Source organism: Nyctibius grandis, chromosome 1 (assembly GCF_013368605.1).
Source record: "Nyctibius grandis isolate bNycGra1 chromosome 1, bNycGra1.pri, whole genome shotgun sequence".
NCBI lineage: Eukaryota > Metazoa > Chordata > Aves > Nyctibiiformes > Nyctibiidae > Nyctibius > Nyctibius grandis.
This window is the reverse complement of record NC_090658.1, coordinates 60,847,462-60,875,335: the sequence shown is the minus strand read 5'-3', so window position 1 is coordinate 60,875,335 and position 27,874 is coordinate 60,847,462. Positions and strand designations below refer to the sequence as shown.

Below are 27,874 nucleotides of genomic sequence, written 5' to 3'. Positions count from 1 at the left end.
AGAGTGAGGAAAAATAAACCCCAACATTGCTTACTTTGCTCTGACTGGAAGTTCATTGATGCCGCAGCGCTGTTAGCAAAGGCCAAGACACGTGAAATCTGAATATTGGCTTGAGCAGCTATAAAACAGCATTAACGGCAGTTCCCATGTAAATAAACCAAAAAAAATTAACATCTCTATATCTGAAAGCTCAGTATCCCCCTCTCATTCGCTGCTACTGTAAGTGCACTGACCTGGATTTACATTTTCTCCTCTGTTCAGTGGGGAAGCTCGCTACTCGCAATAACAAAGTTTCAAAAAAGCAACCACTAAAGCTGGTGATGTGACAGGTGTTAGGCCTGCCATGAGATATTTTCCATTTTTCAGGTTAGAAGGAAAAAGAAAATTCTATACGTGTGCATGTGTGCATGCGTGAAAAGGGGAGGCCAAAGCTCTGAAACGCCCTGACACTGACAATGCATGAGGAAACAGAAATGAAAAAGCATCCAGATTTGTACCGGGGTGCGTGTGTGTGTCTGCTGACATCAGGCACACACAACCAACACCAAACTATTCTTCCCAACGACCAGGCCTGAATGGCAATGCTAAAATGGGGAATAATTTTCTAAAATCAGAATTATGTGATAGTGCACATCCCCTTGTAATCCACTGCAGTCTGACCGAGCACACTGCCTGTTTTCTTCGTCTGGCTGATCTCAAGATTATTGTAAGATACTTTTTGGAAGAATAACAGAAATTGCCTTTCTAAATATATTCTTTTTCTTCTGATTACGCAAATACTTATGCCTTTAGCATCATCATCATTACTTAGATTTCGCTAAGAAACAATCAAGGAGGGAGAAGAAACTTAGAAATTAGTTGTTCCTACCAGGCTGATTCAATGCTCAGCCCCTCAGAAAAGCAGCCACAAAAACTTATTGTTTGTTTACATGCTATTGTCATCACATTAACCATTTTTCCAGTGAAAACATCTGCCTGACAGGCTACCTACTTGGTAATCACTTAAAGCCCAATAAAACACAGGAGTGTCACACCAAATCAAACACTGGAAGAGCAACATAAGAAGCATGTGTAATTCACGAGTATTGATGCTAATAACAACACAACTACACAACATTTGTACTGCTGAATGCATGCTGAGGATAGAATAAATCTCCCTATCTCATTTTACACATAACAAAAACTGAGGCAGAGATCCAGGATTAATGATGGTCTAAAATATGGCCAGAAGAATAATAAAGTAGTTGAATACAGTGAGGAGAACATAGCACAAGCCTGCAGAAAAATAAACCCGTAACTTCATTTGATCCTAATGACGTAAGGGTGTGTGACTGAAAAACATAAAGGGTATTTAGTGAAATACTGTAGGGTTTTTTGGTTTGGGTTTTCTGGGTTTTTTTTTGTTTGTTTTTTTAGGTTGCAGCTATTTAATTTTGTTTTTATAAAGTGTCTTAATTAAAGTTTTTTTGGTCTGAATTTCATGGTGACCATGGCATTTGGTCACCAGTCTTCAAACCATGGGGATTCCCTGAAATGCCTTTATTGCACAGCATTCTTACAAGTGCAGCAAGACCTCTGTATTTGAATTTATTTGTATAAGAACAAACTAAGCCCTTTGTACTCAGTGCAACCTGTACTCGATAAATACAATATAATGCTGTGTGACAGAGGAGACGGGACTACTGACAAGTGGGCCAAGCCAAATGGTTTGTAGTCTCATCGAAGCTCTGCTCTTATTGACCCCTGCCTACATTCCTGACAACATGGATTTCAACAGCAGCTCTAACGGCAGCTGTTGCACACTATCCCCATCAGATATCTGAGCACTGAGGAGATACACTTCTTAGCCCAAGTGGAGTGTGTGATGGCTAAAAGAGGGCTGCTGTAATCTGTCCGGCAAGAAGAAGCATGCGTGAACTGGGTTTGCAGTGAAAAAAGAAATTTGCCCCATACGGCATGATGCAGTCAATCTGAACCAGAAAGCCAAGAAGGGTGATTTAGCCCGGTGTGACTCGATATCAAAATGGGAATGACTCATATGACTCTCTCACTATGCACCTTCTATTTTTGTGCACGTTTATAAATAGCTGTATTAAAAAGTCGGAAGGCCCTATGAACTGTCTCCCAGAACGACTGCTTGAAAGCGGGTAAGAGTCTGTTCCCAGCACACAAACAGCCAGGAGGTCACCAAAGTGTGGTGCTAAAAAGCTACAAGAAGCTAAGGGCACACTGCGTGTTTCACTAATTCAATTTCCTCCGCTGGGGCACTGCCTCAGGAGGGGCTCAACCCCTGAGCTCCCTCCTCTTCCACCTGGGGATGCGGACCTCCTGCTGCCTCTTACCATGTTCTTACCATGTTCAGTCACGTCCTCATACCATTTTGGAGCACCACTGCAGCTCCATGGAGCTCACTGTGCTGGCAACCAACTGAAAATCTAATAAAATCCTGATCATTTCGTGCCAGCTCTTCAGTGTATCTTTTCATAGTAAAATGTCATCTGGCTGACAGCACACTGAATGCAACTGTGCATGTGCAGCAGCATGGTGAGGAACTTCTCCAAAGGGATTTCCCAACAGGCACATTTTCACTTACCTATCTTTGCCCAATAGCCTGTAGCTGTTATATGTTTATCAATATTATTGCTACCACTATTACCATCAGTCTCGGTACTTTGGCACTCCAGACAGTTTCACAAGAGCAATGTGGTGAATATGTCAGCATGGTTTCAGCTGGTTCTTTTCTTCATCTTTGGCTCATAAGATGCCTGAAACCTACTGTGACAACTACAACAGGTATTTAATGTGTTAGTGAGATTGCCGGCCATCATTTAAAAAATTTTATTGCTGTTATGTTACTATTTAATATGATTCTTACAAGGTTACTTATATGTCCAGTTAGAACCAATGCTCCCATCTGAACTCCATCAATAAAGTGAAGGGCTCTTCCCACTTATATTTCCCCAGGTAGCATTGCTAAAAAAAAAGTTGTTGAATTTTCTCTCAGCTATCACCATTGTAAAACAACCTAAAACCTTAAAACCACTCTAAAACCTGAAACTCTCCTACCATTTTTTATGTCTCTCCCTTTCTGTCACAAAAATCTTAGGCTGTTCAATCACAGTCTTGTACTTGCACAATGTATGTGCCAAATCACAAGAGCAGTCACGGAATTAGCTTTCTTCATGAGTCCCATTAAACAGATGGCTATTCTTATGTTGTGGGTTTTTTTTTTTTTCCCCCTGACTAGTGCTGTGATTTAAACTAGAAGATCTTCTGGCTAATAGGCAAAAAGACAGACTATGAAAACCCAGTTTCCTCATCTGAAACATTTCTTGCCACCCAGGAGAGAGTACTCATTCTGAAGTCCTCCCTTATTCTTTACTTTTATACAATAACAATTAATGAAGTACTGCTTTCTTAATGCCCTAATGATCATCTTTTGAGGAACAAAACTTCTACGTAACATCCGACTCTGAGGCAGAATGTTAATAAACTACACAGAGTCTTACAGTGCAATTTTGTTTGAAAATAATTAGTACTTCTATAGAGGGCAACAGCTCTCCTAAATAACCAAATCAAGCCAAAAATAATCCTGACACAATAATAATCAAATTAGGAAGTGTCTCTAAGATGAATGAAAATTCTCATTCATGACTCTGAAAATCACCCTTCCTTCCCAACATAGTCCTGCTTTCACAATTTAAGAATGGTTACTCTCCGAAGGAGGGAAGGAGTAGGACTCTTGAGGTCTGTGGTTAATTTCTAATGGCATGAACAGCATACAGCAGTCTACTTGATTGATGAGTAACCAAAAAAGAAAAAAAACGCCTCCCCAAATCACTGGTTGCCTGCATGAGCTCTGCAGCACGGTGACATCCAGGGATCCAAAATGATGGATTTACCTTTTAGTAAAACAAAATTCCAGATAAAAATATATTTCTCTTAGTCTCCCACAAGAAATGGCTTTGGTTAGCTCAGCATGTAAAGTTTCTCCCAGTCCTTACATGATTTTATCAGCAATTTTGAGCGGATCTAAAAAATGCATCTCCATCTAAAAAAAAAAAAAACCCCCAAAAGTGTGATTTCCGGCTCTCCCTTTACTATAATAAAGACATATAAGCAAAGTTGTACTTCACTCCTCCTAATACATTGTAGAAAAAAGCCATATATGGTTCTGCTTTGAAAAGCAAAACATGAGGAAAGGAAGTGCCCTTTCAAAAAAAAGAATAAAAAAATCAGCTTGATATAAATGACTATTTCTCATGAAGAGGGAAGCAGCATGGGTCCTTTTGAAGAAAAATATGTCAATACTGGTTAATAGCTCCCGTAGAAATTACAGTTACAGTAAGCATTAATATTTGGACTTTAACCCCTCAAATCACACAGAAACTTGGCATAGAGAGAAAATATTCCACCCGTCACTGAAACGCTGCCAGCCTCAGGTGGAACAAGCACAGCAACTCCTTGGAGTTCACAGGAGCACTATACAGTCATTGAGGCCAACAAGCAGCACCACTTCATCCAGCTGAAATGATACGTGGACTTTTTTTTATTTTGGAAGCCAAATGTGGTTTCATGGACTGAAATGTACTGCCTGGATATTCAAACAGCACTGACAGAAAGCAAAGTGGGGCTCATTTCAGGCTGATCCATGAGGACCCCTAAAGGAAATCCGAAGTTTGGGAGTGTTGAGAAGAGCGGGGTAGAGGGGAAATGACCAGACACCTTGAGACTGGCCAATTGTGAATGGCTTGAATTTGAACAGCAGTTAACTCCTTCCCTGTGACTGAATGTTAAATAAAAGACCCAGCAGAAAGAGCCTTTCTGCTAGGGGCTTATTTCAAAGGCAACAGATAAGGTACCCCTGCACTGGCTCCAATTATGGCTACCAGTCCTATCTCAGCCTAGTTTACTTTGGGGATTTCACAGTTGGCAGCCTTTCATCTAGAAGCAGCCTGGTTTGAATAAGCAAAGAAACTTGAATGAGTACTTAACCTTCCTGCACTCCACTGCACTTCCCAGCAGAGAAGAACAGCACCTCCAAGCTTAAGTGAAAAAGGGAAAACAATGGCAAATACATACTCTCTCCAGGGATTAAAGACGGTAAGTTTTACTGTAGCACTTCAAGACTTCCTGCTACATAACCGCAGCTTTTAAAATCACAATTAGAATTTTAAACCTGAGTTTCAAGATCAAAAGGGCCAGACTGGAAAATACTTCCTAGAAACTGACAGGCTCTAGGATGTAAAACACCTAAAAGAGTCCTGGTTTTTATTTATATTATTACTCTTTTTAAAAAATTTATTCCCCATTTCCGTCTCGTTCTTTTTCCTTTTGACACTTTAATGCACCATGTCCATTACTATATTTCCTCACCAGTACCTTCTAGTCCATCAGCAGTGCTGCATTACTCTGCTGTTGGAGAAAATAATACGGAAAAAGTGCTTTGCTGGCATCAGCGACACGGAATATGAATTATACATACATAACAGGAGAGAAGTGCTGATGGAAGGTTAGTCTGCCTGTATGTGTGCAAGTGTGCATGTGCATGTATACACGCACAGAGACTAAGAAGTAGACATACAGAATGCACATTTTAAACTCACTTACACTAATGGTAACTGTTCCTCTGCACAACAGAAATTCTATAATATCAGTGCAGCTTTTATACATCAGCTTTAGGACTAAACGAAAACTTACTTAAATTCTTCTGACCTCACCACGATGAGGCTGTAGTATCTAACCAGCTGCTATGCAGCTTAGAACCACAACCACATTCTAGAGTGCCTAAAACCATGTCAAAACAACGCAACACCACACATTACTATGGAGACTGAACACCATTTCCCAGGTGGCACAGGGAGCAGCAGACGATAATGTAAATATCCACCTCAATTTAGCAACCCAATGACCAGGATTTAAAATGGCCAGAGGTTGCAAATAGCTAAGCTGGATCCCAATTCCTCAGTTTAATAAACTACTATGTCCAAATTGTCTCCTCTAAAATCAATGACACAGAATCCTAAATTCATTCAATCTATAAAAAAAAATTGCTTTAATTTAGAAAATTGCAACATGCAATCCTGAGAATCATATTAAGGTACAGAACACCGAGGTCAAAGACGCTGCCTTCAAAGATAGGATTGCTCTTCACGCAGGCACATCACAACTCATTTTACAGTAATTAGTTCAGGTATTGACAACTGTTGCTGCACCAGCAAGAAGCTCATTTTAGCATCCAGTTGGATGTGTATCTTACAGCCAGCTAGTACTGAATTACGTCCTCCTAAGGCCACACTGCTAACAGTATGTAACCCAGCTGTGTTGCAATTCCGTTTTTACCTTTCCATACACTACAGTCACACTTTCAACTGCTAAGAAGATATACTCAGAATGACACTGTTAGCACAAGAGATGCTGAAAATTATGATAACAAGCATCTAGCTCCAAAAATATCTGTTGACTTCAGATGTCAACCTAACAATCAACTTTCAGAAGTGTGCACTGGGCACTTACTGTAGGAAACAAAAGCTCACAGACAGTGAACACATAGTCCTGGAAAATTTCAAATTGGGCATCTACAAACTGAGGAACTCAAAATTGGCTGGTACTAGAAGATACTGGCTAAACTTGCTGCCTTTGACATCAACAGGGAAAATGCTATCTCATTTGCTTAAAATTGTTTGCTTTTGCTGAAGGCTTACCGTGCTGCAGGTCTGTACAGACATAAATACTTACTACTATAAATACATGTTTTGTTGTAAGAACTACAGTGTGACAAAAGACTTTATTTTTTGGAGCCACCCGGTCCTCAGAGGCATCTGCTGGACTCTAACCTCCAGCAGCAGAACCAGCCCTCAGGGTCTCAGCCAATGCCAACCTAAGCTATGAAGTCTTTCCTTGGAGTTCAGTGGATATATTAGGTCTTCAACATACAGTCCGTACCAGTCAATGGGTGTGCTGAGAGCAGGACAGGTATAGAAAGGAAAACACCGTTTTGCAGTTCCTTCACACTGTCTTCCTGAAAATAAGAGCAATTACTATACAGGGTATCAGAGAGTTATTTAGCGTTGCCTGCTGTAAACTGCTACCCAGACCAAGCTTAAACATTATGGGTAGCGTGAAACCACAGATACTGCTGGTTCAATGGAAGAGTTCTTAAAAATACCTTTATTTTCTTTAGCCTGACATGCTAGATATCATTTGGGACACACTGGCCTGCGTGCACAAGACAGACTAGCACGTCGTAAGATTTTAGGTCACAGGGAAGGTATTATGTAGCTGTAGAAATTAATCTAAGCTTAACACAGAGCAGGCCTCAAGGTGAGGTCAAAGGCTAATTCAAATGGTATAAACCCAGTATCTTCCACAGCCACCACTTTTATTTCACAGAATCACAGAATCACAGAATGTTAGGGATTGGAAGGGACCTCGAAAGATCATCTAGTCCAATCCCCCTGCCGGAGCAGGATTGCCTAGACCATATCACACAGGAACGCGTCCAGGCGGGTTTTGAATGTCTCCAGAGAAGGAGACTCCACAACCTCTCTGGGCAGCCTGTTCCAGTGTTCAGCTACCCTCACCGCAAAGAAGTTTTTCCTCAAATTTAAGTGGAACCTCCTGTGCTCCAGCTTGCACCCATTGCCCCTTGTCCTGTCAAGGGATGTCACTGAGAAGAGCCTGGCTCCATCCTCATGACACTTGCCCTTTACATATTTATAAACATTAATGAGGTCACCCCTCAGTCTCCTCTTCTCTAAGCTAAACAGACCCAGCTCCCTCAGCCTCTCCTCATAAGGGAGATGTTCCACCCCCTTAATCATCTTCGTGGCTCTGCGCTGACTCTCTCTAGCAGTTCCCTGTCCTTCTTGAACTGAGGGGCCCACAGAGTAGAGGGGGAGGAGAACCTCTCTCGACCTGCTAACCACACCCCTTCTAATACACCCCAGGATGCCATTGGCCTTCTTGGCCACAAGGGCACATTGCTGGCTCATGGTCATCCTGTTGTCCACTAGGACCCCCAGGTCCCTTTCCCCTACGCTGGTCTCCAACAGCTCTGCCCCCGACTTATACTGGTACATGGGGTTGTTCTTGCCCAGATGCAGGACTCTACACTTGCCCTTGTTATATTTCATTAAATTTCTCCCCGCCCAACTCTCCAGCCTGTCCAGGTCTCTCTGAATGGCTGCGCAGCCTTCCGGTGTGTCAGCCACTCCTCCCAGTTTTGCGTCATCAGCGAACTTGCTGACAGTGCACTCTATTCCCTCATCCAAGTCATTAATGAATATATTGAATAGTACTGGTCCCAGTACCGACCCTTGAGGGACTCCGTTAGATACAGGTCTCCAACTAGACTCTGTCCCATTGACCACCACTCTCTGGCTTCTTTCCTTCAGCCAGTTCACAATCCACCTCACTACCCGATCATCCAGACCACACTTCCCCAGTTTAGCTGCGAGGATGCTGTGGGAGACCGTGTCAAACGCTTTACTGAAATCGAGATAGACCACATCCACAGCTTTACCATCATCTATCCACCGGGTTACGTCCTCATAAAAGGCTATCAAGTTGGTTAAGCATGACTTCCCCTTGGTGAAGCCATGCTGAGTGCCCCTAATGATCCCCCTATCCTTGATGTGCCTAGAGACAGCACCAAGAACAAGTTGTTCCATCTTCTCTAATTAAAAGGGTGGTGGTCTGCGCTGAGGATGATACCTAGGTATAACTGACTGACACTCAGATCTTGATCATCCAGCCCTAGTTAACGAACATTGATTTTCTGCCCCAGTGGAAGTGATTTTATTCTGATGCATGCCATTTAAATACATTTTACACAGCTGCTTAGTGTGGCTTGGCAAGGCAGAGGCAAAGGAGCTTTCTATGTCTAAATGAGATTCCTGAGCTGGTAAAGGATAGATCCTGTGGATTAACAGCTGAAGATAAATTTCTCTCCTCTATTGCTCCTTGGCTACTGATTCAACAAGTTGACCTTGAAGGGGATCACAACCAACTTGTACAGAAATACTGCTGTGTAACCATGACTCTGACACAACCATTTCATTTTCTTCTTAATTCTACAGAGAGGGTGTGTTTTTCAACAGTTTTTCAACCCCAAGCTGAATCCTATAAACTCCAGACATTCAATTAAAAGACTGGACACTATTCATGCACTTTGGCATATAACAGTGGATGTCTTTCCAGTTAGACAAAATAGTATGGTGTGAGTGCTCTCCCATTTCACTGATTTTTGCTTTTTGAACATGAGAATCAGTAGACTTATTTTCTAATTTTTTGTTTTGCTCTGTACTTTTTCATATGCACATATAACAATCATGTTATTAAGGAAAAAAACCAAACAGAAAACTAATAATTAAAACCTGTTAATAATCATGAAAGCAGCAGTAATTTGGGTATTATAGATTTCCTATGGAGGTAACAACTGAATCACAGAATTGTCTTGGTTGGAAAGGACCTTTAAGATCATAGAGTCCAATCATTAACCTAACACTACCAAGTCAACCACTAAACAATACCCCTAAGCACCACATCTACTCGTCTTTTAAATACCTCCAGGGACGGCGACTCAACCACTTCCCTGGGCAGCCTGTTCCAATGCCTGACAACCTTTTCTGTGAAGAAATTTTTCCTAATATCCAATCTAAACCTCACCTGCCGCAACTTGAGGTCATTTCCTCTTGTTCTATCGCTTGTTACCTGGGAGAAGAGACTGACACCCTCCTCGATACAACCTCCTTTCAGGTACTTGTATACAGCAATAAGGTTTCCCCTCAGCCTCCTTTTCTCCAGACTAAACAACCCCAGTTCCCTCAGCTGCTCCTCATAAGACTTGTTCTCTAGATCCTTCACCAGCTTTGTTGCCCTTCTCTGGACTCTCTCCAGCACCTCAATGTCTTTCTTGCAGTGAGGGGCCCAAAACTGAACACACTATTCGAGGTGCGGCCTCACCAGTGCCGAGTACAGGGGGACGATCACTTCCCTTGCCCTGCTGGTCACACTATTTCTGATACATGCCAGGATGCTGTTGGCCTTCCTGGCCACCTGGGCACACTGCTGGCTCATACTCAGCCGGCCATCGACCAACACCCCCAGGTCCTTTTCCGCCAGGCAGCTTTCCAGCCACTCTCCCCCAAGCCTGTAGCGGTGCATGGGGTTGTTGTGCCCCAAGTGCAGGACCTGACACTTAGCCTTGTTGAATCTCATACAGTTGGCCTCAGCCAACTGGATTTAACTCCATTCACCACAACTCCTTGGGCCCGGCCATCCAGCCAATTTTTTACCCACTGAAGTGTACGCCCATCCAAGCCATGAGCAGACAGTTTCTCCAGGAGAAAACACATGATGAAACATGATGAAATGACATAATGGCAGGGAAGTCCATGAAACTTGAATCTCAGGTGAAGCTGCACTTGGTTGTGAGGGAGCAACAGGCTGGGAGCTAGTGTGGAGACTTTCTCACAGTCCTGTAATCTATGATATGGTTACAGAAAGTGTTCTAGTGATTAACTGAAATTTTTCACACACATGCACTCTCACTTATAGTGTAATAAAACTTTATTGAAAATCCCATTAAGAACCCTGTCATCATTCCTGCAGTACACCACCTCTCAGAAAGGGATGATACTTTGGGGGTTGCAGCTCACTGCCCAGGCAGCAATGACAATACCACCACCAAGTCAAGCAAACGGGGTTGCACAGCACAACTGCGAGACAAGAACACCAACAATGAAGGGAGAAAGATGATGTCTGGGTCAAGGGGAGGAGGGATCTCATTCCTTCTCAGTGATGAGGTTCTTCATTTCCCTCTCTGGTACAAGGAAACGGAGCCATGCCAAACACCACGCAGGTGTGTGAGCGAGTGACACGCAGATTTTCATCATATTGTCACACTGGCATTAGTAAAAAGAAAACAAAAAACTAAAATCCTCTCTATGATGCAAGTATTTGTGTACCTTTCACATGATTTTTAACACTCCTTCAGCAGCCACATGGCACGTTCATAAACATTAAAAAAACTGCCAAGGTCCCACAGCAAGTCCAGTTTACATTGCTACCTATCCATACTGGTCCGGCTGGTGCACCAAGGGAGCCTGAGAGTTGCCATAGTTGGGGTGCTGTGAAGAAAACATGGGGCGTCTGCCAGCTCTAGACTGGCTGGGATAAGCAGGCAACCTAATGTATGGTGGCCTAAAGCAGAACAAAAGAACAGCCTCTTTGGATTTGCTCTGTATCACAAATACAAATCACTATCAAGTACAATCCTTCCATATGCAAGTATGGAGGACTTGCGGGAATAGCCAAAAGCCATTACGCTTTCTCCCCTACAGCTGACTTGAGATCAAAGAGGAAAACAGTGTGCTTGCAATCCCCTGGCATCAGAGGACTGTGACAGGTTTAGCTCAGCTTGCAGTTTATAAATAGCCCTATTGCCAGTATTTGTAATAGAGATTCAATGACTGCTCAGCCCGTCCACAGGTGCTGGATCACTGGAATGGACAGTATGTGACGGAAAGGCTCTGAAATGGTGCAGTTTTGCCCAGGCAAAGCTAGAAACCAAAAGCACTTCTACAAAACTGACTTGGAAGGTGTGAGATAGGAGTGGGAATCATTTAACCTAGTTTTTGATCAAACACCATGCACTATGCCCAAAGTGTAAGTTGAATCACAACCAAATACTTTCCACTTAACACAGTCTTTTCTTGCTGTAAAGACCAACAAACGTGAGCTTTTCCTTTCATTACATGATTATAAAGAAAATGTTCCTGCAGCTGCAGTGATGGCCCATTTATTCCTTCGTGCCTGACCTATCAGCTTATAGCCTAAACCAGACATACATAAGCAGACTTTTGTAAATCCTACTAGACAGGTCTGTTAAAACAACCAACACAAGTAGGAGACTGCTGGTTCACAGATATCTGCTGGAGTCCGGTCTGTTTTAAGGGAGTGTGGTTCTATTTTACTGAACAAGAACATGAAGTACACTAAATTTACTGTTATTGTTTTAAGAATTTGCTATTGCTTATCAGTAGAAGCCACCTGCCTTCCAAGCTCACAAAACAAGAAAGCAACATATACAGGGACATATTGGCTTCCTATTTCTAGTTCTACATTACGTCTTGGAATTAGAGCAACTCTAGTGTCCACAAACACCGGTCTTGAATGACAAGTACCTGTATGTGTATATGCGCATCTGTGTACGTATAAGCATAAATAAACGCAAGATGCTCAATACACACACACGTATAAACGTGCTCACCAGAACAGTGCAACCAGCTGTGTGCAATTCTCAAATGTAATGGAACTTCTTGTAACAGAAAGAGATAATAAATACACCAGGAGTTATCTGAGTCCAAGAAACGTGGAAATTAGTTAATCTGAAAAATTTCCCAGAAAATATGATTTCATTGCAAGTATTCAAGCATCTTAAGAATAACCACAGACAGAAAAGTGCCTTTGTCAAAATCCATGCACAAACAGCAACATGCAGTTATGCTGCCTGAAGGGGAGACAAGAAAACAGATGATGGCTCCATCCTCTACAATCCTGTTTGCAGGTTCTCGCTTAGGGATGCGTAAGTGACAGCTATCAACTCCAGATAACTACAGATTCCTTTTATGCCTCCTTCTGCCTTTCCCCTCCAGCTGCTCCTCTCAGCCTGCCCTCCTCTACCCCTCTGCATGCCTGCCTAGGAATAAGAACATCCCATAGAAGAGAACTGCCATCAGCACTGCTGCTCAAGACGTGGGCAGTAAATGCAAGAGTTGATGGGCAGCTTCATAAGCTTCCTTATTCTCTGGCAGGGGCATCCTGCCAAGGACATGTTGTCTCTCTCTCTACTGGCGATAAAAAATATATATCCAGCTAATCAATTTTAAGTTGCAGAGGGCTTGTTTCCAACTCCTAATGTCACTGCAACCCTGTGGGTTTTTCCTAAAGCCTACACTGCCAAGAACCAAACTGGAAGTGGCTGCCATCTCCATTGTCACAGCTGCTTTTTGAGAGGACAATTCAAACACTTGACAGTATGCTTTCCCCTTACATTTAAGGAAAAGCATTCTTCCCGCATGCCATCTCCTCCCAGAGATAAGGGCACAGATAGAACATGTATGTATAAATGCACACGCATACACCTACACAGTGCCGTTATTTCAGAAATGACAAGAAAAAAACATTCCTACTCATTTAAACTCCTTTCACCTGGACGCATACCTGCTCTGAGCGGAGTTTGCAGCAGCCTGCATCACTGCAGCAGCCGCCTCCTGTGCCTTACGGTTCACGGTTGGCATGGGTGGGCCCATCCCAGGGCCTCCCTGCTGAGACATGCCAGGAGAATTGGGGGTCATACTGCTCATGTTTCCAGGAAATGGTCTGCTCTGCATGCCAGCTGATGGCATCCGTCCCAGGGGCATGGTACCACAAGGCTGGCTTGGCCCCTGTCCATGCATCTGACTGTTGGCATTTATACCCATGCCGGGTCCTGGGCCACTGTAACTTGTGTTGGGCACGCCGCTGTACGTCGGTGGTCTGGAGTAGTTTCCTGAACAAAATGACAAAAAGTACAGACAAAAAAATTAAACTTTTGAGCAAATATTTATTTTTAGGAAGTCAGCAGCTGCAGAACTTATACATGTGAACTAAAGTGAACCACGCTGGCCTCACAGTCAGAACAACTTTTTCACCATGAGGCAAGCAGTGGAACAAGCTGACCAAGGAGGTTGTGCAGACTCCCCCCTTGGAGGTTTCCAAGACCCTGTTGGATAAAGCCATGAGTAACCTGCTCTGATCTTATATCTGACCCCGATTTTAATACAAGGTCAGCCAAGAACAACTCCTGAGCACCCTTCCAGCCTGAATGATCCTAGGAACATGATTTTCATGTACCCTCAAACATTTTCTGCCTAATGTATGTCATGGGATAACAGCAAATACAGAAAAGCACAGCCTCCAGAGGGTTAACAACACAGCACACAGTACAAAACTGCCTTATGCAGTAAAGAAATAAGCAGCATGTAAGAAACCCATTACATAAGCTCAAGGGAGAATCTTATTTTTGTAATTTCATGTTCTCATTCTCCATCTTCCTGCAATTTCAGCAACAGGCTATTCTCACCGCCTTCTTGCTCCTAATCGTTCTGCCCATTTGTGTCAGAGTTGCTTTGGCACAAATGGGTGAGGGCAGCTGCTGGGCCCTAGGAAACATTCCCGCTCCCTTCTGCCCTACCCTGCCTTCCTGGTAAGTTCAAAGTTTGGCTATGTCAGCACAAGGGGTCGTACCTTACCGTGCACCTCCTCCGGGAAAACTGGTATTACAAGAGTAATCAGTAGTAGTACAAAGATGCTAATATAAATAGGTGCCTTATGAAGGACAGCACGAAAACCTGGCTGACCCCAATCTACGCTTGGAGCAAACTGCTCCGCTTGCAGCAGCTTAACTCATTTGAGTGCCGATTTTCCTATCATGTTGAAAGCTCAATAAAAAGTGAGTGTACAGCACTCAGTGTTCCAGAAACAAACCCAAGCAGCATGAGAAAGGAAAAAAAAAAAGGTAAAGATATGATAGAAAAGTATTTTAGGAAATGGATCACATTACACTACTTTAGTCATCAGTTTTGACTTGTCTTTATTTCCATCTCATCCAGATTAGTGGAAACACATCCCATTCCCTCCCTGTGGGATGCCGCAGAGCAGAGTTTTCTGACTACTCTCAGATATTCCCACGCTCGTTCAAAGGCAGCAGCCCTTGGACTCTTCCTCTGAACATGGAGATCAGCCACGTCTCTCCTCAGGCCTCAGCTGCCAGGCACAGGAACTGGTGCTGTGCAACGGCTCTTTATATTTAAAATAAATACATTCATCCATCATTTGAATGCACACATAATTAATTCATACGCTCCTGCTGCTGTGCTTTGGCTAATCCTCCCCTCCTCCCCAGCCAGTAACTGACTCACTTTGCTACAAGTTCTCCTCAGCAAGAACGCATAAGACCTATGCTTCCCAAGGAAATGGAGCAACAGTTCTCTTCTGTTTTAGAAACCAAGTTTCTGCCTGGCGGTCTTCACAGAAGGATCCCCAGTATGTGGTTCAACAGAGATGGAAGGCTCCAGATTCAGCTTTATGCTAACTTCAGACTGTCCTGTCACTTCTCCTCCTCCTCTAGGCTTGGCCGCTGGCAGCTGACTATTTTCTGTTCAGCAAGCCATCGGCCCAAGCCAGAGTTTTGGTTGCTGAGACCTGCTCAAGCCACACTTCTGATCCAACATATGTAACCACAAACTCAAGGGTTCACTAGTTTCACACTGCTTTGCTTAGTGTTAAAGGTGTGACACACAACTCAGATGTTGCTCTGGTTTTCCAGTTGCTTTGTGCAAGAAAAATGTAATGCAGCAAGATGGTATATACGTGCCCTCAAAGACTGCGCACAGCCAGTTAACACGTTTTATGGACATGCTATTAGTGACACTGCTTCCCAAAGTGAAGCAAATTCCCTCCCTAGACCAGCAGACCTGATATCCATAATCACTGGGAGCTACTGTCAGTCCAATTTACATAAAGCCAATTTGTTTTGTCAGTTAGGGTCTACAAAAGTACGGTTCAGCAGCATGCTTGGAGGAGCAAACACCAATGCTAAATACTGTTGCTGTTTTGATGTTATTTTGAATTGGGACAAAAAATCTCTTCTTTCGTGCTTTGGCTTCTCCAGCGTAAGCACAACACAGAAAAAACAGTGGAATCTTCTCCATAAAAATATGTGGCTCAGTTAAAATAGCTCCTAATCATTCATCTCCAGGGTTACGCGTCCAAGAGCACAGGGAAGTGGTATCTTTTCAGTAAGGAAAACAAGTTTCAATGTTTTTTCCATTTTTTTTTTTCCTAAGCATTTCCTCAATACCTCAAGTACTAGCTATTCTTACACCTTTCCCAGACCACAAAAAAGAAGGCAAAATAAAAGCCAAACAAAATACAAGAGGAATTGCCAGGAATGAGGAGTGCAATCTTATTTCCATGTTTCTCTAATAGATTAGTAATTTGTTGGCAGTGGCTTTGACAGAAAACAGATGGATGCAGCATTAAACACAATGAACGCCGCAGATGCTAGGCCGGCCCACATCAGCTGGACGTGTCAGGCAGCCAAGTCCAAGAGCCCACACTTTTCAAGTGGGTACAAGCCTGGCAACAGCGGCTGTACAATACTACTGAACAAGTCCTCCTTCTGTATCCGACAGATTTTTGATTCCAACTCCCCCTTGGCAGAGCAGAATTGTACCCAGAGAGACAACATCTCAAATGCACGAGAAAAACCAAAGCAGTAACTGGAATCAGGAAGACAAAAAAAACCTGTAATGAAGATAAAATATAAAAAATCCTACTAACAACCTGCCAAAGACAGATGTTCATACTTACTGCTGAAACCCTGGTCCACTTTGTCCAGGTTTGCTGAACAAAGTGCTCTGATATCTTGCCATTTCTAGGCAAGCTGAAAAGAGGGAAATATGAGAACTATCTGTTAGTTTTGCTCTCTGCTTTAGAGACCTATAGTATTAAAAATAGTATCTTAAAATCATTTTAGAATTTTTTACATGTGCACTTAACCATCAAGTTGTTCTTCTACAGATGATTTAAATGTATTGTTCTGAATCTCTCTGAAACTATTTTACATAGGAGACTTCAGTATTTAAGTCTTAACCCCACAGGCTGTTGCATATGTGGGTCTGGATTCAGAGGTCCAGACTCTCAAGATACTTAGGGCATCCCACCTTTCAGATGCTACCACTTTAATTAAAATCTAGGATTAAAATCAGTGGGAGCTAGATAGCAAAGTGCTTTTGTGAAATGAGCTCAACATTAAAGGTTACAAAGCACAAATACTCAATTCATATTTCTTTACCATGAACAAAAGGGGATTTAACTTACTGTGAAGTTCTGGGGTTGTGGTTCAAACATATTCAGTAGTGGTTTCTCTCTTTGTTATACCCAAACAGAATGGTTTTACTGCTGAATTGAGCAGGAAAAGTTCGGGAGACGGGATGCATTTCTGACATGTTTTACTGATCCACAGGAAGTTTCTCCCTGCCCCTGTCTTAAAAGACCCAACTGACTACAGCATCTGACTGCTCTTCAGAGTGCATTTAAGGGACATTTTGCTGTGGCAGCAGTTTGATGCTCGGGTCATGGACCAGAGCTTCATTAGCCCCCGAGCTAGATGTTGTCCAAATACAAATCAAAGAGACTGTTTCTTTCAGTAACTTCCATTCTCGCTCTGCTTTTTTTTTTATTCCTGGGGACAGGAAAATGCTGGGATTTAATAAAAAATTAAAACTCATGTTCTGTACTGCATGTTCCCGTGTTGTAACGCAGCCACACAGAAGTGCGGAGCCAAAGCCATTCTTTAGTTCTGTAGGAAACGGTTTCACAGGATTGGACTAGGTCCTCAGAACTTCCTGGGAAAATATATTCTACTCTTATTATAGACCTTAGTGTCACGTAAACACATGAAAACCAAATAAATCAACCATATGCATGAAATGGATCATTCTGCTCTCAAGAACTGGGGGCTAATTCCTCCAACCCAAACTTACTGGTGTAGTCTTTACTATGGTGAGCAATTCCACTGCAGAGAAGGGACACTAGCCTTGAGCAGTGGTTTTCAGGACAGCACACAGTGAAATATAGCATTCAAATGAAAAGCTTAATGTCACAGAATGCTTGGATGCATATATAAAAACACAAGTAGTCCCGTCAAACTCAGTCTATGCTTAACAATACTCTGCAGGAAGGCCTAGGTGAACAAAACACGGAAAACAAATAATATCCTTGAGAATTATTTTAGTTTAATAATTTAAGAACTCGGTTGCAATCCAGGTAATTTTTAATATATTTGTTATTTTGGCAATAAAAGGCAAATGGGGTAACATTAGTATATATTCATCATTGCTGGCATATAATTGTGCTTTGTAAGAGGGTATGTTAAGAGTTGCAATTACAGATTACTTTCATTAAAAATTAAAAATGCTATTAAAAACTTAAATCCAGGTAAATACACGACTTTGAAATACCACCATCTTCATCCCCGGATTTTATTAATGGTCACATTAGCCCGGTGAAAATGTAGTATTCTTCTGCTCTAATTGTTACCTGTAGAGCTGAAAGTCTGCAGGGCCCTAATTTTATGATGACCAGTGTACAGGATCACTGGTACTCTCCAAGAGCTGGCAGAGGAACACGCTTTTCATTCATCATACTATTCACCAGACTCTGCTGAAACGGCCTGTTAGTGACAGTGATGCTCATTTTCTTCCTGCCCCTCAAGTTTACTTTTTAATAGCCGTTTCTTCCTGACCGCGACCCATAAAATCATTACATAGGCACTTTCATCTACAGAGGGAGGAAAAGAACTGCTGAACTCAAGCAAAAAAGAAAGTAGTGGTCGGCGTGTTACTTAAATGCATTGATTTAGTACAAAAACCTTTCCATTCAATCAGTGTGGATGGCTAATGTTTTACTGCACTTGACACCCACTATTCCCATGGTTCGGAATCTCAGCAGCAGCAGTACAGCTGGAAGCCAGGATAGCACATCATAAATCCACTGGATTTTTACCAGTTAAGCTAGTTGCTCACTGTGCAGATAAAAATAAGCACTTGGACAGCTTTTTATGGCCACAAAATGCTTTCCAAATAAAAGGAAAGCACCAGTCAACTGGAGTTAGGTAATTAATCTTCACACATGGCTATAAGACATTACTAGCCCCATTTTACAGTTAAGGAAAGTGAAGCAGAGAAATGAATCTACTTGCCTAAGTTGAAAGATGGTGCAAAAGGCAGAGCCAAAATTGGAAACTGGGAAATCTTGGCTTGTAGCTCTGTGCTCAGAACACTACAACAAACGCTACCCAGAGATGAAACAGAAAGGAACACTGTGCAGGGGAGCAAGGCTCCCTGCAAACAAACATCAGAACTAGTTCTCAGAAACTCCGGAGACTAAAATAACCATCCTTGCTAGCATGGGCAAGTCATCGAGCCCTTACAGAATTTCCCATTGCTGGCTCCAGTCCGTTTTAAGGATTTTAAGTAAGAAAGCAATAGTAGGAAGTGCTGAAATAAAAAAGCTTCTTTACGTACCTCTAAAGAAAATACTGCCCCTTATACATTCTGCAGCTTGACTTCAACTTCATTAAACCCCTAAACAGATGCATACTTTATGAAGGTTATCCATTAAAGGCAAAACAATAGACAAGTTCAAGGTTGTCCAGGGGCAGAAATTGTGTATTCTATTTTTATTTTAGTCCTCCAACAATTCTGTCAAACAAGCAAAATAAAAGGAACTGTCTCTCTTAGCCTGAAGAGTTACTTAAGATTCACAAACCGTATGCATTAGAGCTCAATATTATATTCCCACAGTAGCCACTGTATTATTATGCTTGTTAGAAGACTTTAACCCTCACAGTCACCACGCAATTTCACATTGGCCTTGGGATTTCAGCTAAGAAAAGAAGTCCTATTTTGGGATCGGTGCTGTGACCCTTATTCCATGCTTGGTCAAATGCGGCCTCGTCGCAGAGATGACATGCTTGGGCTCCTAAACAATGGCCCTGGCAATGCAACAGATTCATCATTTCCTTGCCTAATTTAAGGTCACTATTTTTACAGAGAAAGGTGCTAATAACAGAAGTAGCTTCTTCCACAAGGTGCAGCTCCACCTCTGGATGACAGTTTAGTTTGTTTAGGTTTTTTTTTTTAGGGAGGGTGTTGTATGTATTTTTTTTGTTTTGTTTTGTTTGTTTGTTTGTTTTAAAGAAATCACATACCTACAGGCATACACAATACCTGTCTATTTTTTAAATATATATATAAATTATCATATGTATTACCAGCAAGCATTTTACCTTGTGGTCCATACTGGCTCATCTGAGGCCCATAAGTACCACTTGAATTACTCTGCTGAAAGTTACTGATTCCAGGATGCACTTGGCCTCCAGGTGAGGGGTGTGGTGACATGGAAGATCCAGTTTGCTGAGGTCCATACTGTGACATTTGGGGGTTCCTCTGTATGCCTGTCATAAAACCTAAAGGGAAAAAAGCGCCAAAGCAAAAATTAATATTCAGGTAACTGTTCTTTATTTAAGAAATCTTTGACATTAAAAAAACCCAACCCTCTTCAGTTATTTTCAGACTAAAGATACCCAGAAAATTGCTATTGTTCATATGAGCAGAAACAAACGCATCTCCAAGTCAGTGAAGCTGTCTCAACAACCAAAACCTGTATACAAGGCTCAAAAACTTCTACTTGTAAAAGAAAGACAGGGAGTCCTGCTTAGTTACAAATGGCTGCTGTTTTTAAAATTAAAACAATCTTTATGAAAAAAAAAATAAAGGCAATCTTCTGCATTACCTAACAAGTAGTAAGGAATTTGCCTGATGACTTATGGTAGGAGTATCATAACTTCCAAAATTATATGTTGCTACTAAAATGAGTAACTTCAGCATACAGAAATCCACTGTAAATACTCCCATCACCCTAATTCACTAAAATTTCTCTATATGTGAAGCCTAGTCATACCAGCCAGAAAAATAAGTCATTTTGGTATTCTGGCATTTATGCTCTAGGTCCTTCTTCTGGTCTGTCCCCAGCACACCTGTATTGCACTCTCTGCTTTTTCCCTTTTGTAAATGTAATAATGAATCCCAGTTTAATTCAAGGTTCAAAAGCTGCAGCAAGAGACCTACTGAAAAGCTGTAAAATCTAGAAGCTTCAGATAAAGGAAGAGAACTAAGCCTATGAAACGGAAGAAGAAGAGGGTTTTGTGGCGGGGTTTTTAAGTTTTCCTGAACTGGGAAAAATCCTTCACTCCTGCCCATGAAATGTCTATGCAGGGACGCTGGTTTTCTAACATTTTACCCTGAAAGGTTTCAGTGCTGCACCCGCACTTTGAGGCCACAGAGAGCTGAAGCACTACTTATGAAAGGTGCCAGTTTCCGCTCCCCTACGTTAATTTTAGTGGCGTGCGTGTGGGGAGGTGTGAAGCTGAAAGCCAAGAGACACCTCGCCTGGCAGCATTAATTATACCTTTGCTTACGTGAGGGAGGGAATAGAGGAAAGGTAAGAGCAAAACCCCCTGACAGTGAGCAGACAACTGGAAGCTGCTGAAGGGAAGATCAGAAAAAAAAAAGAAGAGAAAAGGGGAGAGCGAGGCAAAGATGAGCTGTAAGGACAGACAGAAAAGGGTGACAGGAGGACAGAGAGGTGACAGAGGGATGGATGATTCTCCCAGAGGGCCGGGATGCCCTCCCACTGGTTAGCATCAAACATCACACACACCAAATGCTCAATGCCTGGTTAATAAAGAGAGGTAATTTTTTCTGAGCCACATGTAGACATGTCATAAAACTCATAACTGAAAACACTGAGGTGCTACGGCTCCCACGACCAGGCAGTTCAGGGGTCTCTCTGTGGGGACCACAGCCCCAACAAGCATATCTTGAACTCAAAAGAGTAAGCTTCTCATCCTAGCGCTGCTGTTGCTGACACTGTACATGACACTGGGCAAACAACCATCCCGCCTTTCTGCAGGTCAGCCTCCCCATTTGTACACTGGTGACAAAGCACCGTACGAAAGGGTACACTATCTGTGATGTAGAAATGAAAGGTGGTGTGTAGTTTACCAGAAACCAGGCTTTGAGTCCTAACACATGTAAACAGCTTTTGAGCCCTCCAGAACCCTTTGCTATATAGCATACTCAGCCATCCACTGAAACCCTGTCAGACAGACAAGCTCAATGCTGCAGGTTGTAAGGAGAAAAAACAGGAGCTGAGATGATCTTGCACCCCCTTGTGCCCAGTTCTTTCGTGCTATTGAACCGCTCAACCCATAACATGCTAAAACTCTTTAACAACTGCAAGGTTTGGCAGAATATGCCAGGGTTTCCTGATCTTTGTGCAAGCCCCAAGACAAGGGATTTGATCACACCTGAACAGCAAAGTCAGAGCCTGGCACCCGCTCTGGAGGAAAGAAGACCACATGCGCTGGCACGCGTCACTGCAAATAAAAGAGGGCGAAATGGTGGCTTGGAAACTGGTATGTACTGGTTGGAAAATCCACATTTCTGCAACGGAAAGCTCATATGACCTTCTCCACTTAGCTTTATTTTGAAACAGACCCCTTGATTTTGAGAATAGTTCCACTCTGCGCACAAATGTTATTACAAAGCCTATGTCTTCTGCCGACAGTGCTGTAACTAATTTAGAAACCTAATACAATCGTATGTCTGTATGAAATAAATGCTCGCATTTCCAACACACATACACCATATATATCACACTCGTGGGATCCATTTAAATGAAAAATTTTGTACTGGTCACACTAAGTTTCTTACTATAAAGATAGTAAAGTTACTCCTGTATCTAGTACAGAATTGAGTGTTTTCTGTTCACGGTGGGCCTTTTAATCTATACGAGATAACTTTCCAAACATCGTGCTAGTGATAAAAGTTCTTCAGACCAGTTATTACTGCAGGCAGTACTTTTCTAAACACCACAAGGATGGATGACACTTTGAAAACCTATCATTTGTATGGGTTGTAGTGACTTCCAGTAGTGATGCAGAGGGATTGCTGGTTGTTGAATCTAATGGAGAACACGGACTTATGTCTAATGCAGCACATAAAGAACAACAGTTTTAGCCAGCTCTGCTGTTGTCAGAAGGGCTCCTGAAAGGACTAGAGTAGTAAGAGAAATAAATGTTTCCACTCAAATGACCTCTTCTTCAGGAGACTTCTCCTAATCCATTTCTGATGCTGTGGAGTAGACTGCATGGCTATGTGTACAGTCATAAATAAAACATGCCAGGACCACTCCCTGGTGTGGAGAGCGGTGTGGCATGCTCGTGTCCACCCAGCTAAACTTTCCCACTCAGTCCTGGTAGTCTTATCTGTAAGACTCCTGCACGCAGTCCCTTGTGCTGCCTCATCCATGCCCTGGGCTGTGGCTCAGGGAGCGCTCACAGGCATTGGCCAAAACCATGCCGTGGGGCACGCCAGTAATTCAACAGTGTAATACTACTCAAACTCATACTCTGGCCTTAGTTTACAGAGATGTTGATTAACACAAGAAGAATGGAACAGACTCCTTAACAGCTTTTGACGTGAGTCATGACTTTCATCATGCCAGAGGTGTGAGATCCCTCTCAAACGAGGTTGGCTTTGCCATCTTCTCTTGAGCATGGACAGGTAAAGTAGTAAGGAAAAGGAAGCCTGAAATTCAGGAAGAATATGTGTGCCATATTATCTTCTGTCACTGTCTGTATGGTACGTTGAAGCATGGCCTTAAAATAGGACATGCTCCATCTTCCTTCCAGAGAGCAGAGGAGTCATTTCAGCTATATATGTGACGTGGAGAAGGTAAGATCAGGTCCTTACTGTGATCTGGATTCCATTACAACAAAGAGGAGTCTATCCTCATCTACCACCGTGAGAGCCCACTGAACGTTCAGAGATCAGTGCATGAGTTTGAAGTGTTTAAAATATTTGCAGAAAGCTCAGATGTCTTAGACAGAAAAGGGGTTTCTGGTCAAGATGTTAACATTCTTGCATCATAAGGAGAAAACAACATCAATTCTAGAAATCTTATCAGAAATGAAAGGGAGCAGCTGACATACATTCATTTTTCCTTATTTACACACATTTTCCCCAGTGTTCAACTTCATTTTATAACCGATACAAAAAGAAATAAATTTTCTTTCCAGAAAATTAGATCTAAGATAAAGTTTGCTTTGGGAAAGAAGGGAAGTAGGATTACATTAGAGCTGCACTGGAGTAAAGGCTGTGGAGTGACTCAACAGCCAGATGCATCTGACACGTCAACCTCTGTGAAAACAAGGTGGGGTTTTTTGTCTTTTAAATAAACTGCTGGGAAACACATATGAGTTAAGACTTTCAAAATTGCAATGGCAACATGTTAATCAGTGAACAAATCTACTCCCTTCCCTTAATAGTAGTGATAAAAGAGCTACAAATGATGCTTTACGTGCCATCGCAACAAGAGATTACTTACTGAAAAAGCACTTCAGTGGATTTTGGCAAACTAAGCTATTTCAGGAGGAGCTGAATAAAATGAGCCTGCCAGAAGTATTTTCGTCCTTTTTAGTTATTTTTTATACTATATCTACGTACCTAAAGAATGGTTGTCTTTATTAAAACTCAATTTAAAGTTGTAGAGTTATCTTTGCATTTTTAGTTTCAGATGAAACACTATCATATTATTAACAATCAGCACACCATAACTATAACAAAATATGTTTGCAAGTTCAAATAGAACATACATATAAGGTTAAAAAATGGTCAGGTAGCAGCGTATTTTTCTTCTTTCTTTTTAGCAAAATACACGGAAAAAATATAAAACGGGTAACGCTTATGATAGAAGTTTTTCTCCTCCTTTGATAAAGGAAAAGACAAAAATGAAGGTTCCGTTGTCCTACACAATATTAACATCTGGTAATATACGTCATATAGCTAATACTATTTCTGATGCCTTTGTAAAAAACATTTAAAATCTTTTTTTTCCCCTTATGCATATGTATGCACAAAACAGGCAAACAACACTAAATTAGTAAAGCTTCATGAAATTATGCACTAAGGTTGTCGTAATTACATTTGTACACTGACCAATACAAAATAATCTGTTTGTTGAATACTATCTCCTTAGCACTAACCATGAAAAACACCCACCGAATGTGCTGGGTGTTGCTGTAAAATCTGAAATGGATTCTTTTGATATTTTAAAGTCTTGGCTTGAATACAAAAAAAACCTTTCCAGGAAAGCAGGAGCTCTAACACAAAGGAAGTGACCGTAAAGTAACAAGTTATTGCATATCAGCTGATGGACAGCAACTGTCTACTGGCACACACTTAACCCACGGTCAATGAGAGGTCTTTTGATTTAGCCAGGAGTAGTGCATCGATTTTCATGAATGAATTAAACCTGAAAACACATGCAACACTTACTCATTTTAAGCTCAGGAAAACCTGAATTTACAGCAATAGCAGATCATCATTAAATTCCACATTTGATAAACAAAAAAAGAGGAAAGATACAACTTGCAATGGTACTTTGTAAAAAAGAACTTACGTAAGAAAGAATACATTAGGCTACCGCTCTTTCTATAGAGGCACGCTTAGTGACAGAGCATGGGACCAAAACAACCGAGGAACCCTTCTGCGTAAGGAATAAGGAAGTTGTTCTTGTTCAAGGGCAGAGGCTAAAGAAGGGGCTAGACAGGCTTATTACTCTGAAAATCACAGAATGAGAAAAGCAGAAACAGATTGGATGCATTCACTAATCATCAAACAGAGAAAAATAACATAAAATTCTCTACTTACAAATCAGCTCAAAAAAATTAAATATGTGCTAAGAGATATTTTCCACTACCGAAAAGGGAAAAACTTGTGTGTGTGGGGAATCACACAAATTTCCAATGCTTGGTATGTTAGCAAGGCACTGGCCAGTACCCTTGAGAAAAAAGAGCAAATGTTTGCACACCCATGACAGTTTTTGGCAGACTTTCCTTCCCCAGACAACCGTTTGGGCTGTATTCACTGTCTCAGGATTTTCACCACAGCGTACAACAGAATTGAGACGGATCTAAAGCAGTGACTCCCAAATGTAGCTAGTCCATGGATAAAAAAACACTGAGAAGTGGCAGGGTAAAGCTAAACAAATGAAAACCAATAATCTGTGCAGTGGATATAATAAAATTTGGCAACCTGGTAGCACAGCAAGATGCTCAGGACAGTCTCAGATGGCAAGGACAGCTCAGGATGTCTTTGAACGGGTGAACCATGTCTGGGTTTTTGCCCAGCTAAACAGGTCCACAGGCAGCACCTCAGAGCACTGCGAGAAAACATCCAACAGAACAAGATTCACACATTAATGAAGTGTTTTAGTAATTGAAAGAGTTGCTTACTCTCGCGTAAGCCTGAGGTACCAGGAACCTAAATGTGCGATCTCGTTGTCTGCACAGACTGTTGCTGGTACTGGAACAAACATCTTCAAATGGTGTGGCCAAACCCAGAGATGAGCGGCTTACAGACTGTAGGAGCTAAGAAAATACTGTTGTGCCATTGCTTATGGGGTAGCAGTGCTATCTGGCCATAAACTACTTACTGTCACTGGCAAAGAATGGCATGGTACCTCCCTAAGCTGCTACTTAAAATACACATTAAAAAGGAGACAGTGAGAGAGATTTAGACACTGGAAAAAAATCTAAGCAGACAAAAATTTTATAAAAGTCTAAACAAATATGAGCAATGAAGAAACTGGGGAAGGTTTGACCCACGTACCAATACGATCCAAGTAAATCAAGTGAAACCATGTGGGTGGCATAAGAAAACTGGCCTCTAGAGCAAGCAAGCACAAGATTTCTTTACGTTCAAGATACTTCAGCTCTTATTCTCACTTTCCAGAAGCCAGCCTTACTAAAACATGCCCAGCTGGACTGGTGACAGCACATATGAAACCTACATTTGTCATACATGGAACATCCAACTTAGCAATACACACTACAGGGTGACAGGTTGGTGAGCATGAGCAGATGAGCTTGCAGTGTCAATCTCATTTAGATGATGCAAATACTAATTCTCAATATTCCTGTCCAGTTAATAGGCAGGTAAAAAAAATAATAAATCAAATAAATAAAACACCTTCACAAACAGATGGCAAACAAGATCCTGATCCATATTTAGCACAGCTACGTTACAGCACTGCACCAATACAATATCTTTGGACAGCTCTGGTATGAACCTGTTAGATGTATCCCAAACAGCAGCACTGACATGTGCAATACTCAGGTATTGAATACACCAGATCTTTGCTAATATCCCTGGTACCAGGTGAAAATCTTTGCTGACAAGCAACTTGGGTAACTGAAGGGTAGCAGCATAAAAAAAATGTACTGAGACCACTGACACAGGACAAATTAAGAGCCTTATCCTTTAGCCCCTAACAAGAAGGCTAATAATCTTCTTGTTAATAAGTTTTTTACTCATATAAAAGCTAAAAAAATATTTTGAAATCCTCATTTCTTTCTCCAATCACAATCTATTTTTTTAAAGAAGTCCCAAAGAGCTTTTAGGAGAAAGTTCTTTATTGTTTCCCCATTAATCATGAAAAAAACCCCCTAATTTCTACATTGAGCTCTTTTTTCAGCTCACATAAAACCTTGTCATCTTCTCCAAGTCCACCAGGGTGCCAATAAAAAACATCTGAAGTTCTCTGGGCCAAAGTAACAGTGACATGGCTTCCCTTAGGTACCCGGACAATTTATTTTCATGTTGGCATCTGCTAATATCTGTATAACAACTACTACATTTCTTCACACCCATTCAACAAAGGATGTTTCTTTGTTTATGTGAAACAGCAGTTACAGAAAACATCACCTTAGCAAAACTGAGGCTTCCTGCAAAGATCACTGCAGTATTTCTCCTTTTCACAAAGCGATCAATGTTCTGTTTAAGAAAAAGCGCTGGATTGGTTTTGTTTTTCTTTAAAAGTATTTTCTTATTATGCTTTAATATCTGTCTTACAGTCAGTCTCCTCACTGTTTATTTGTCTGACTGCTTCTCTTCACAATGTGAATAGCTTTGGGGAAGATGGAAACTAACGACCTAGCTAAGGTTTTAACCCAGACCCCCTAGTGTTTTACCAGCTGTGCTATTAGGTTAACTGGCTGAATCTCCTTTGCTTCTCTCTCTGATATTACAAAACCTAGTCTATGTATAGCATGCAATAATGTTTAAATTTTTCCCACCCCTAAACCTCCCTCTGCTACTTCCTAGCCTTGAAATTCATATAATCTATCATTGATAAA

At 41.7% G+C, this 27,874-nt stretch overlaps 1 protein-coding gene across 2 annotated transcripts in view; it reads right to left on the bottom strand.

Annotated features, from left to right (window-relative positions):
- Positions 1-27,874, bottom strand: part of ARID1B (AT-rich interaction domain 1B) — a 341,543-nt gene that overhangs the window by 53,206 nt on the left and 260,463 nt on the right. For both annotated transcript variants that reach the window (XM_068408105.1, XM_068408190.1), the window contains exons 7-8: positions 19,901-20,080; positions 13,228-13,555 (exon numbers count right to left, since the gene is read on the bottom strand). In XM_068408105.1, coding sequence (XP_068264206.1) covers positions 13,228-13,555; positions 19,901-20,080 — 508 coding nt within the window. The remainder of the gene's footprint in view (positions 1-13,227; positions 13,556-19,900; positions 20,081-27,874) is intronic.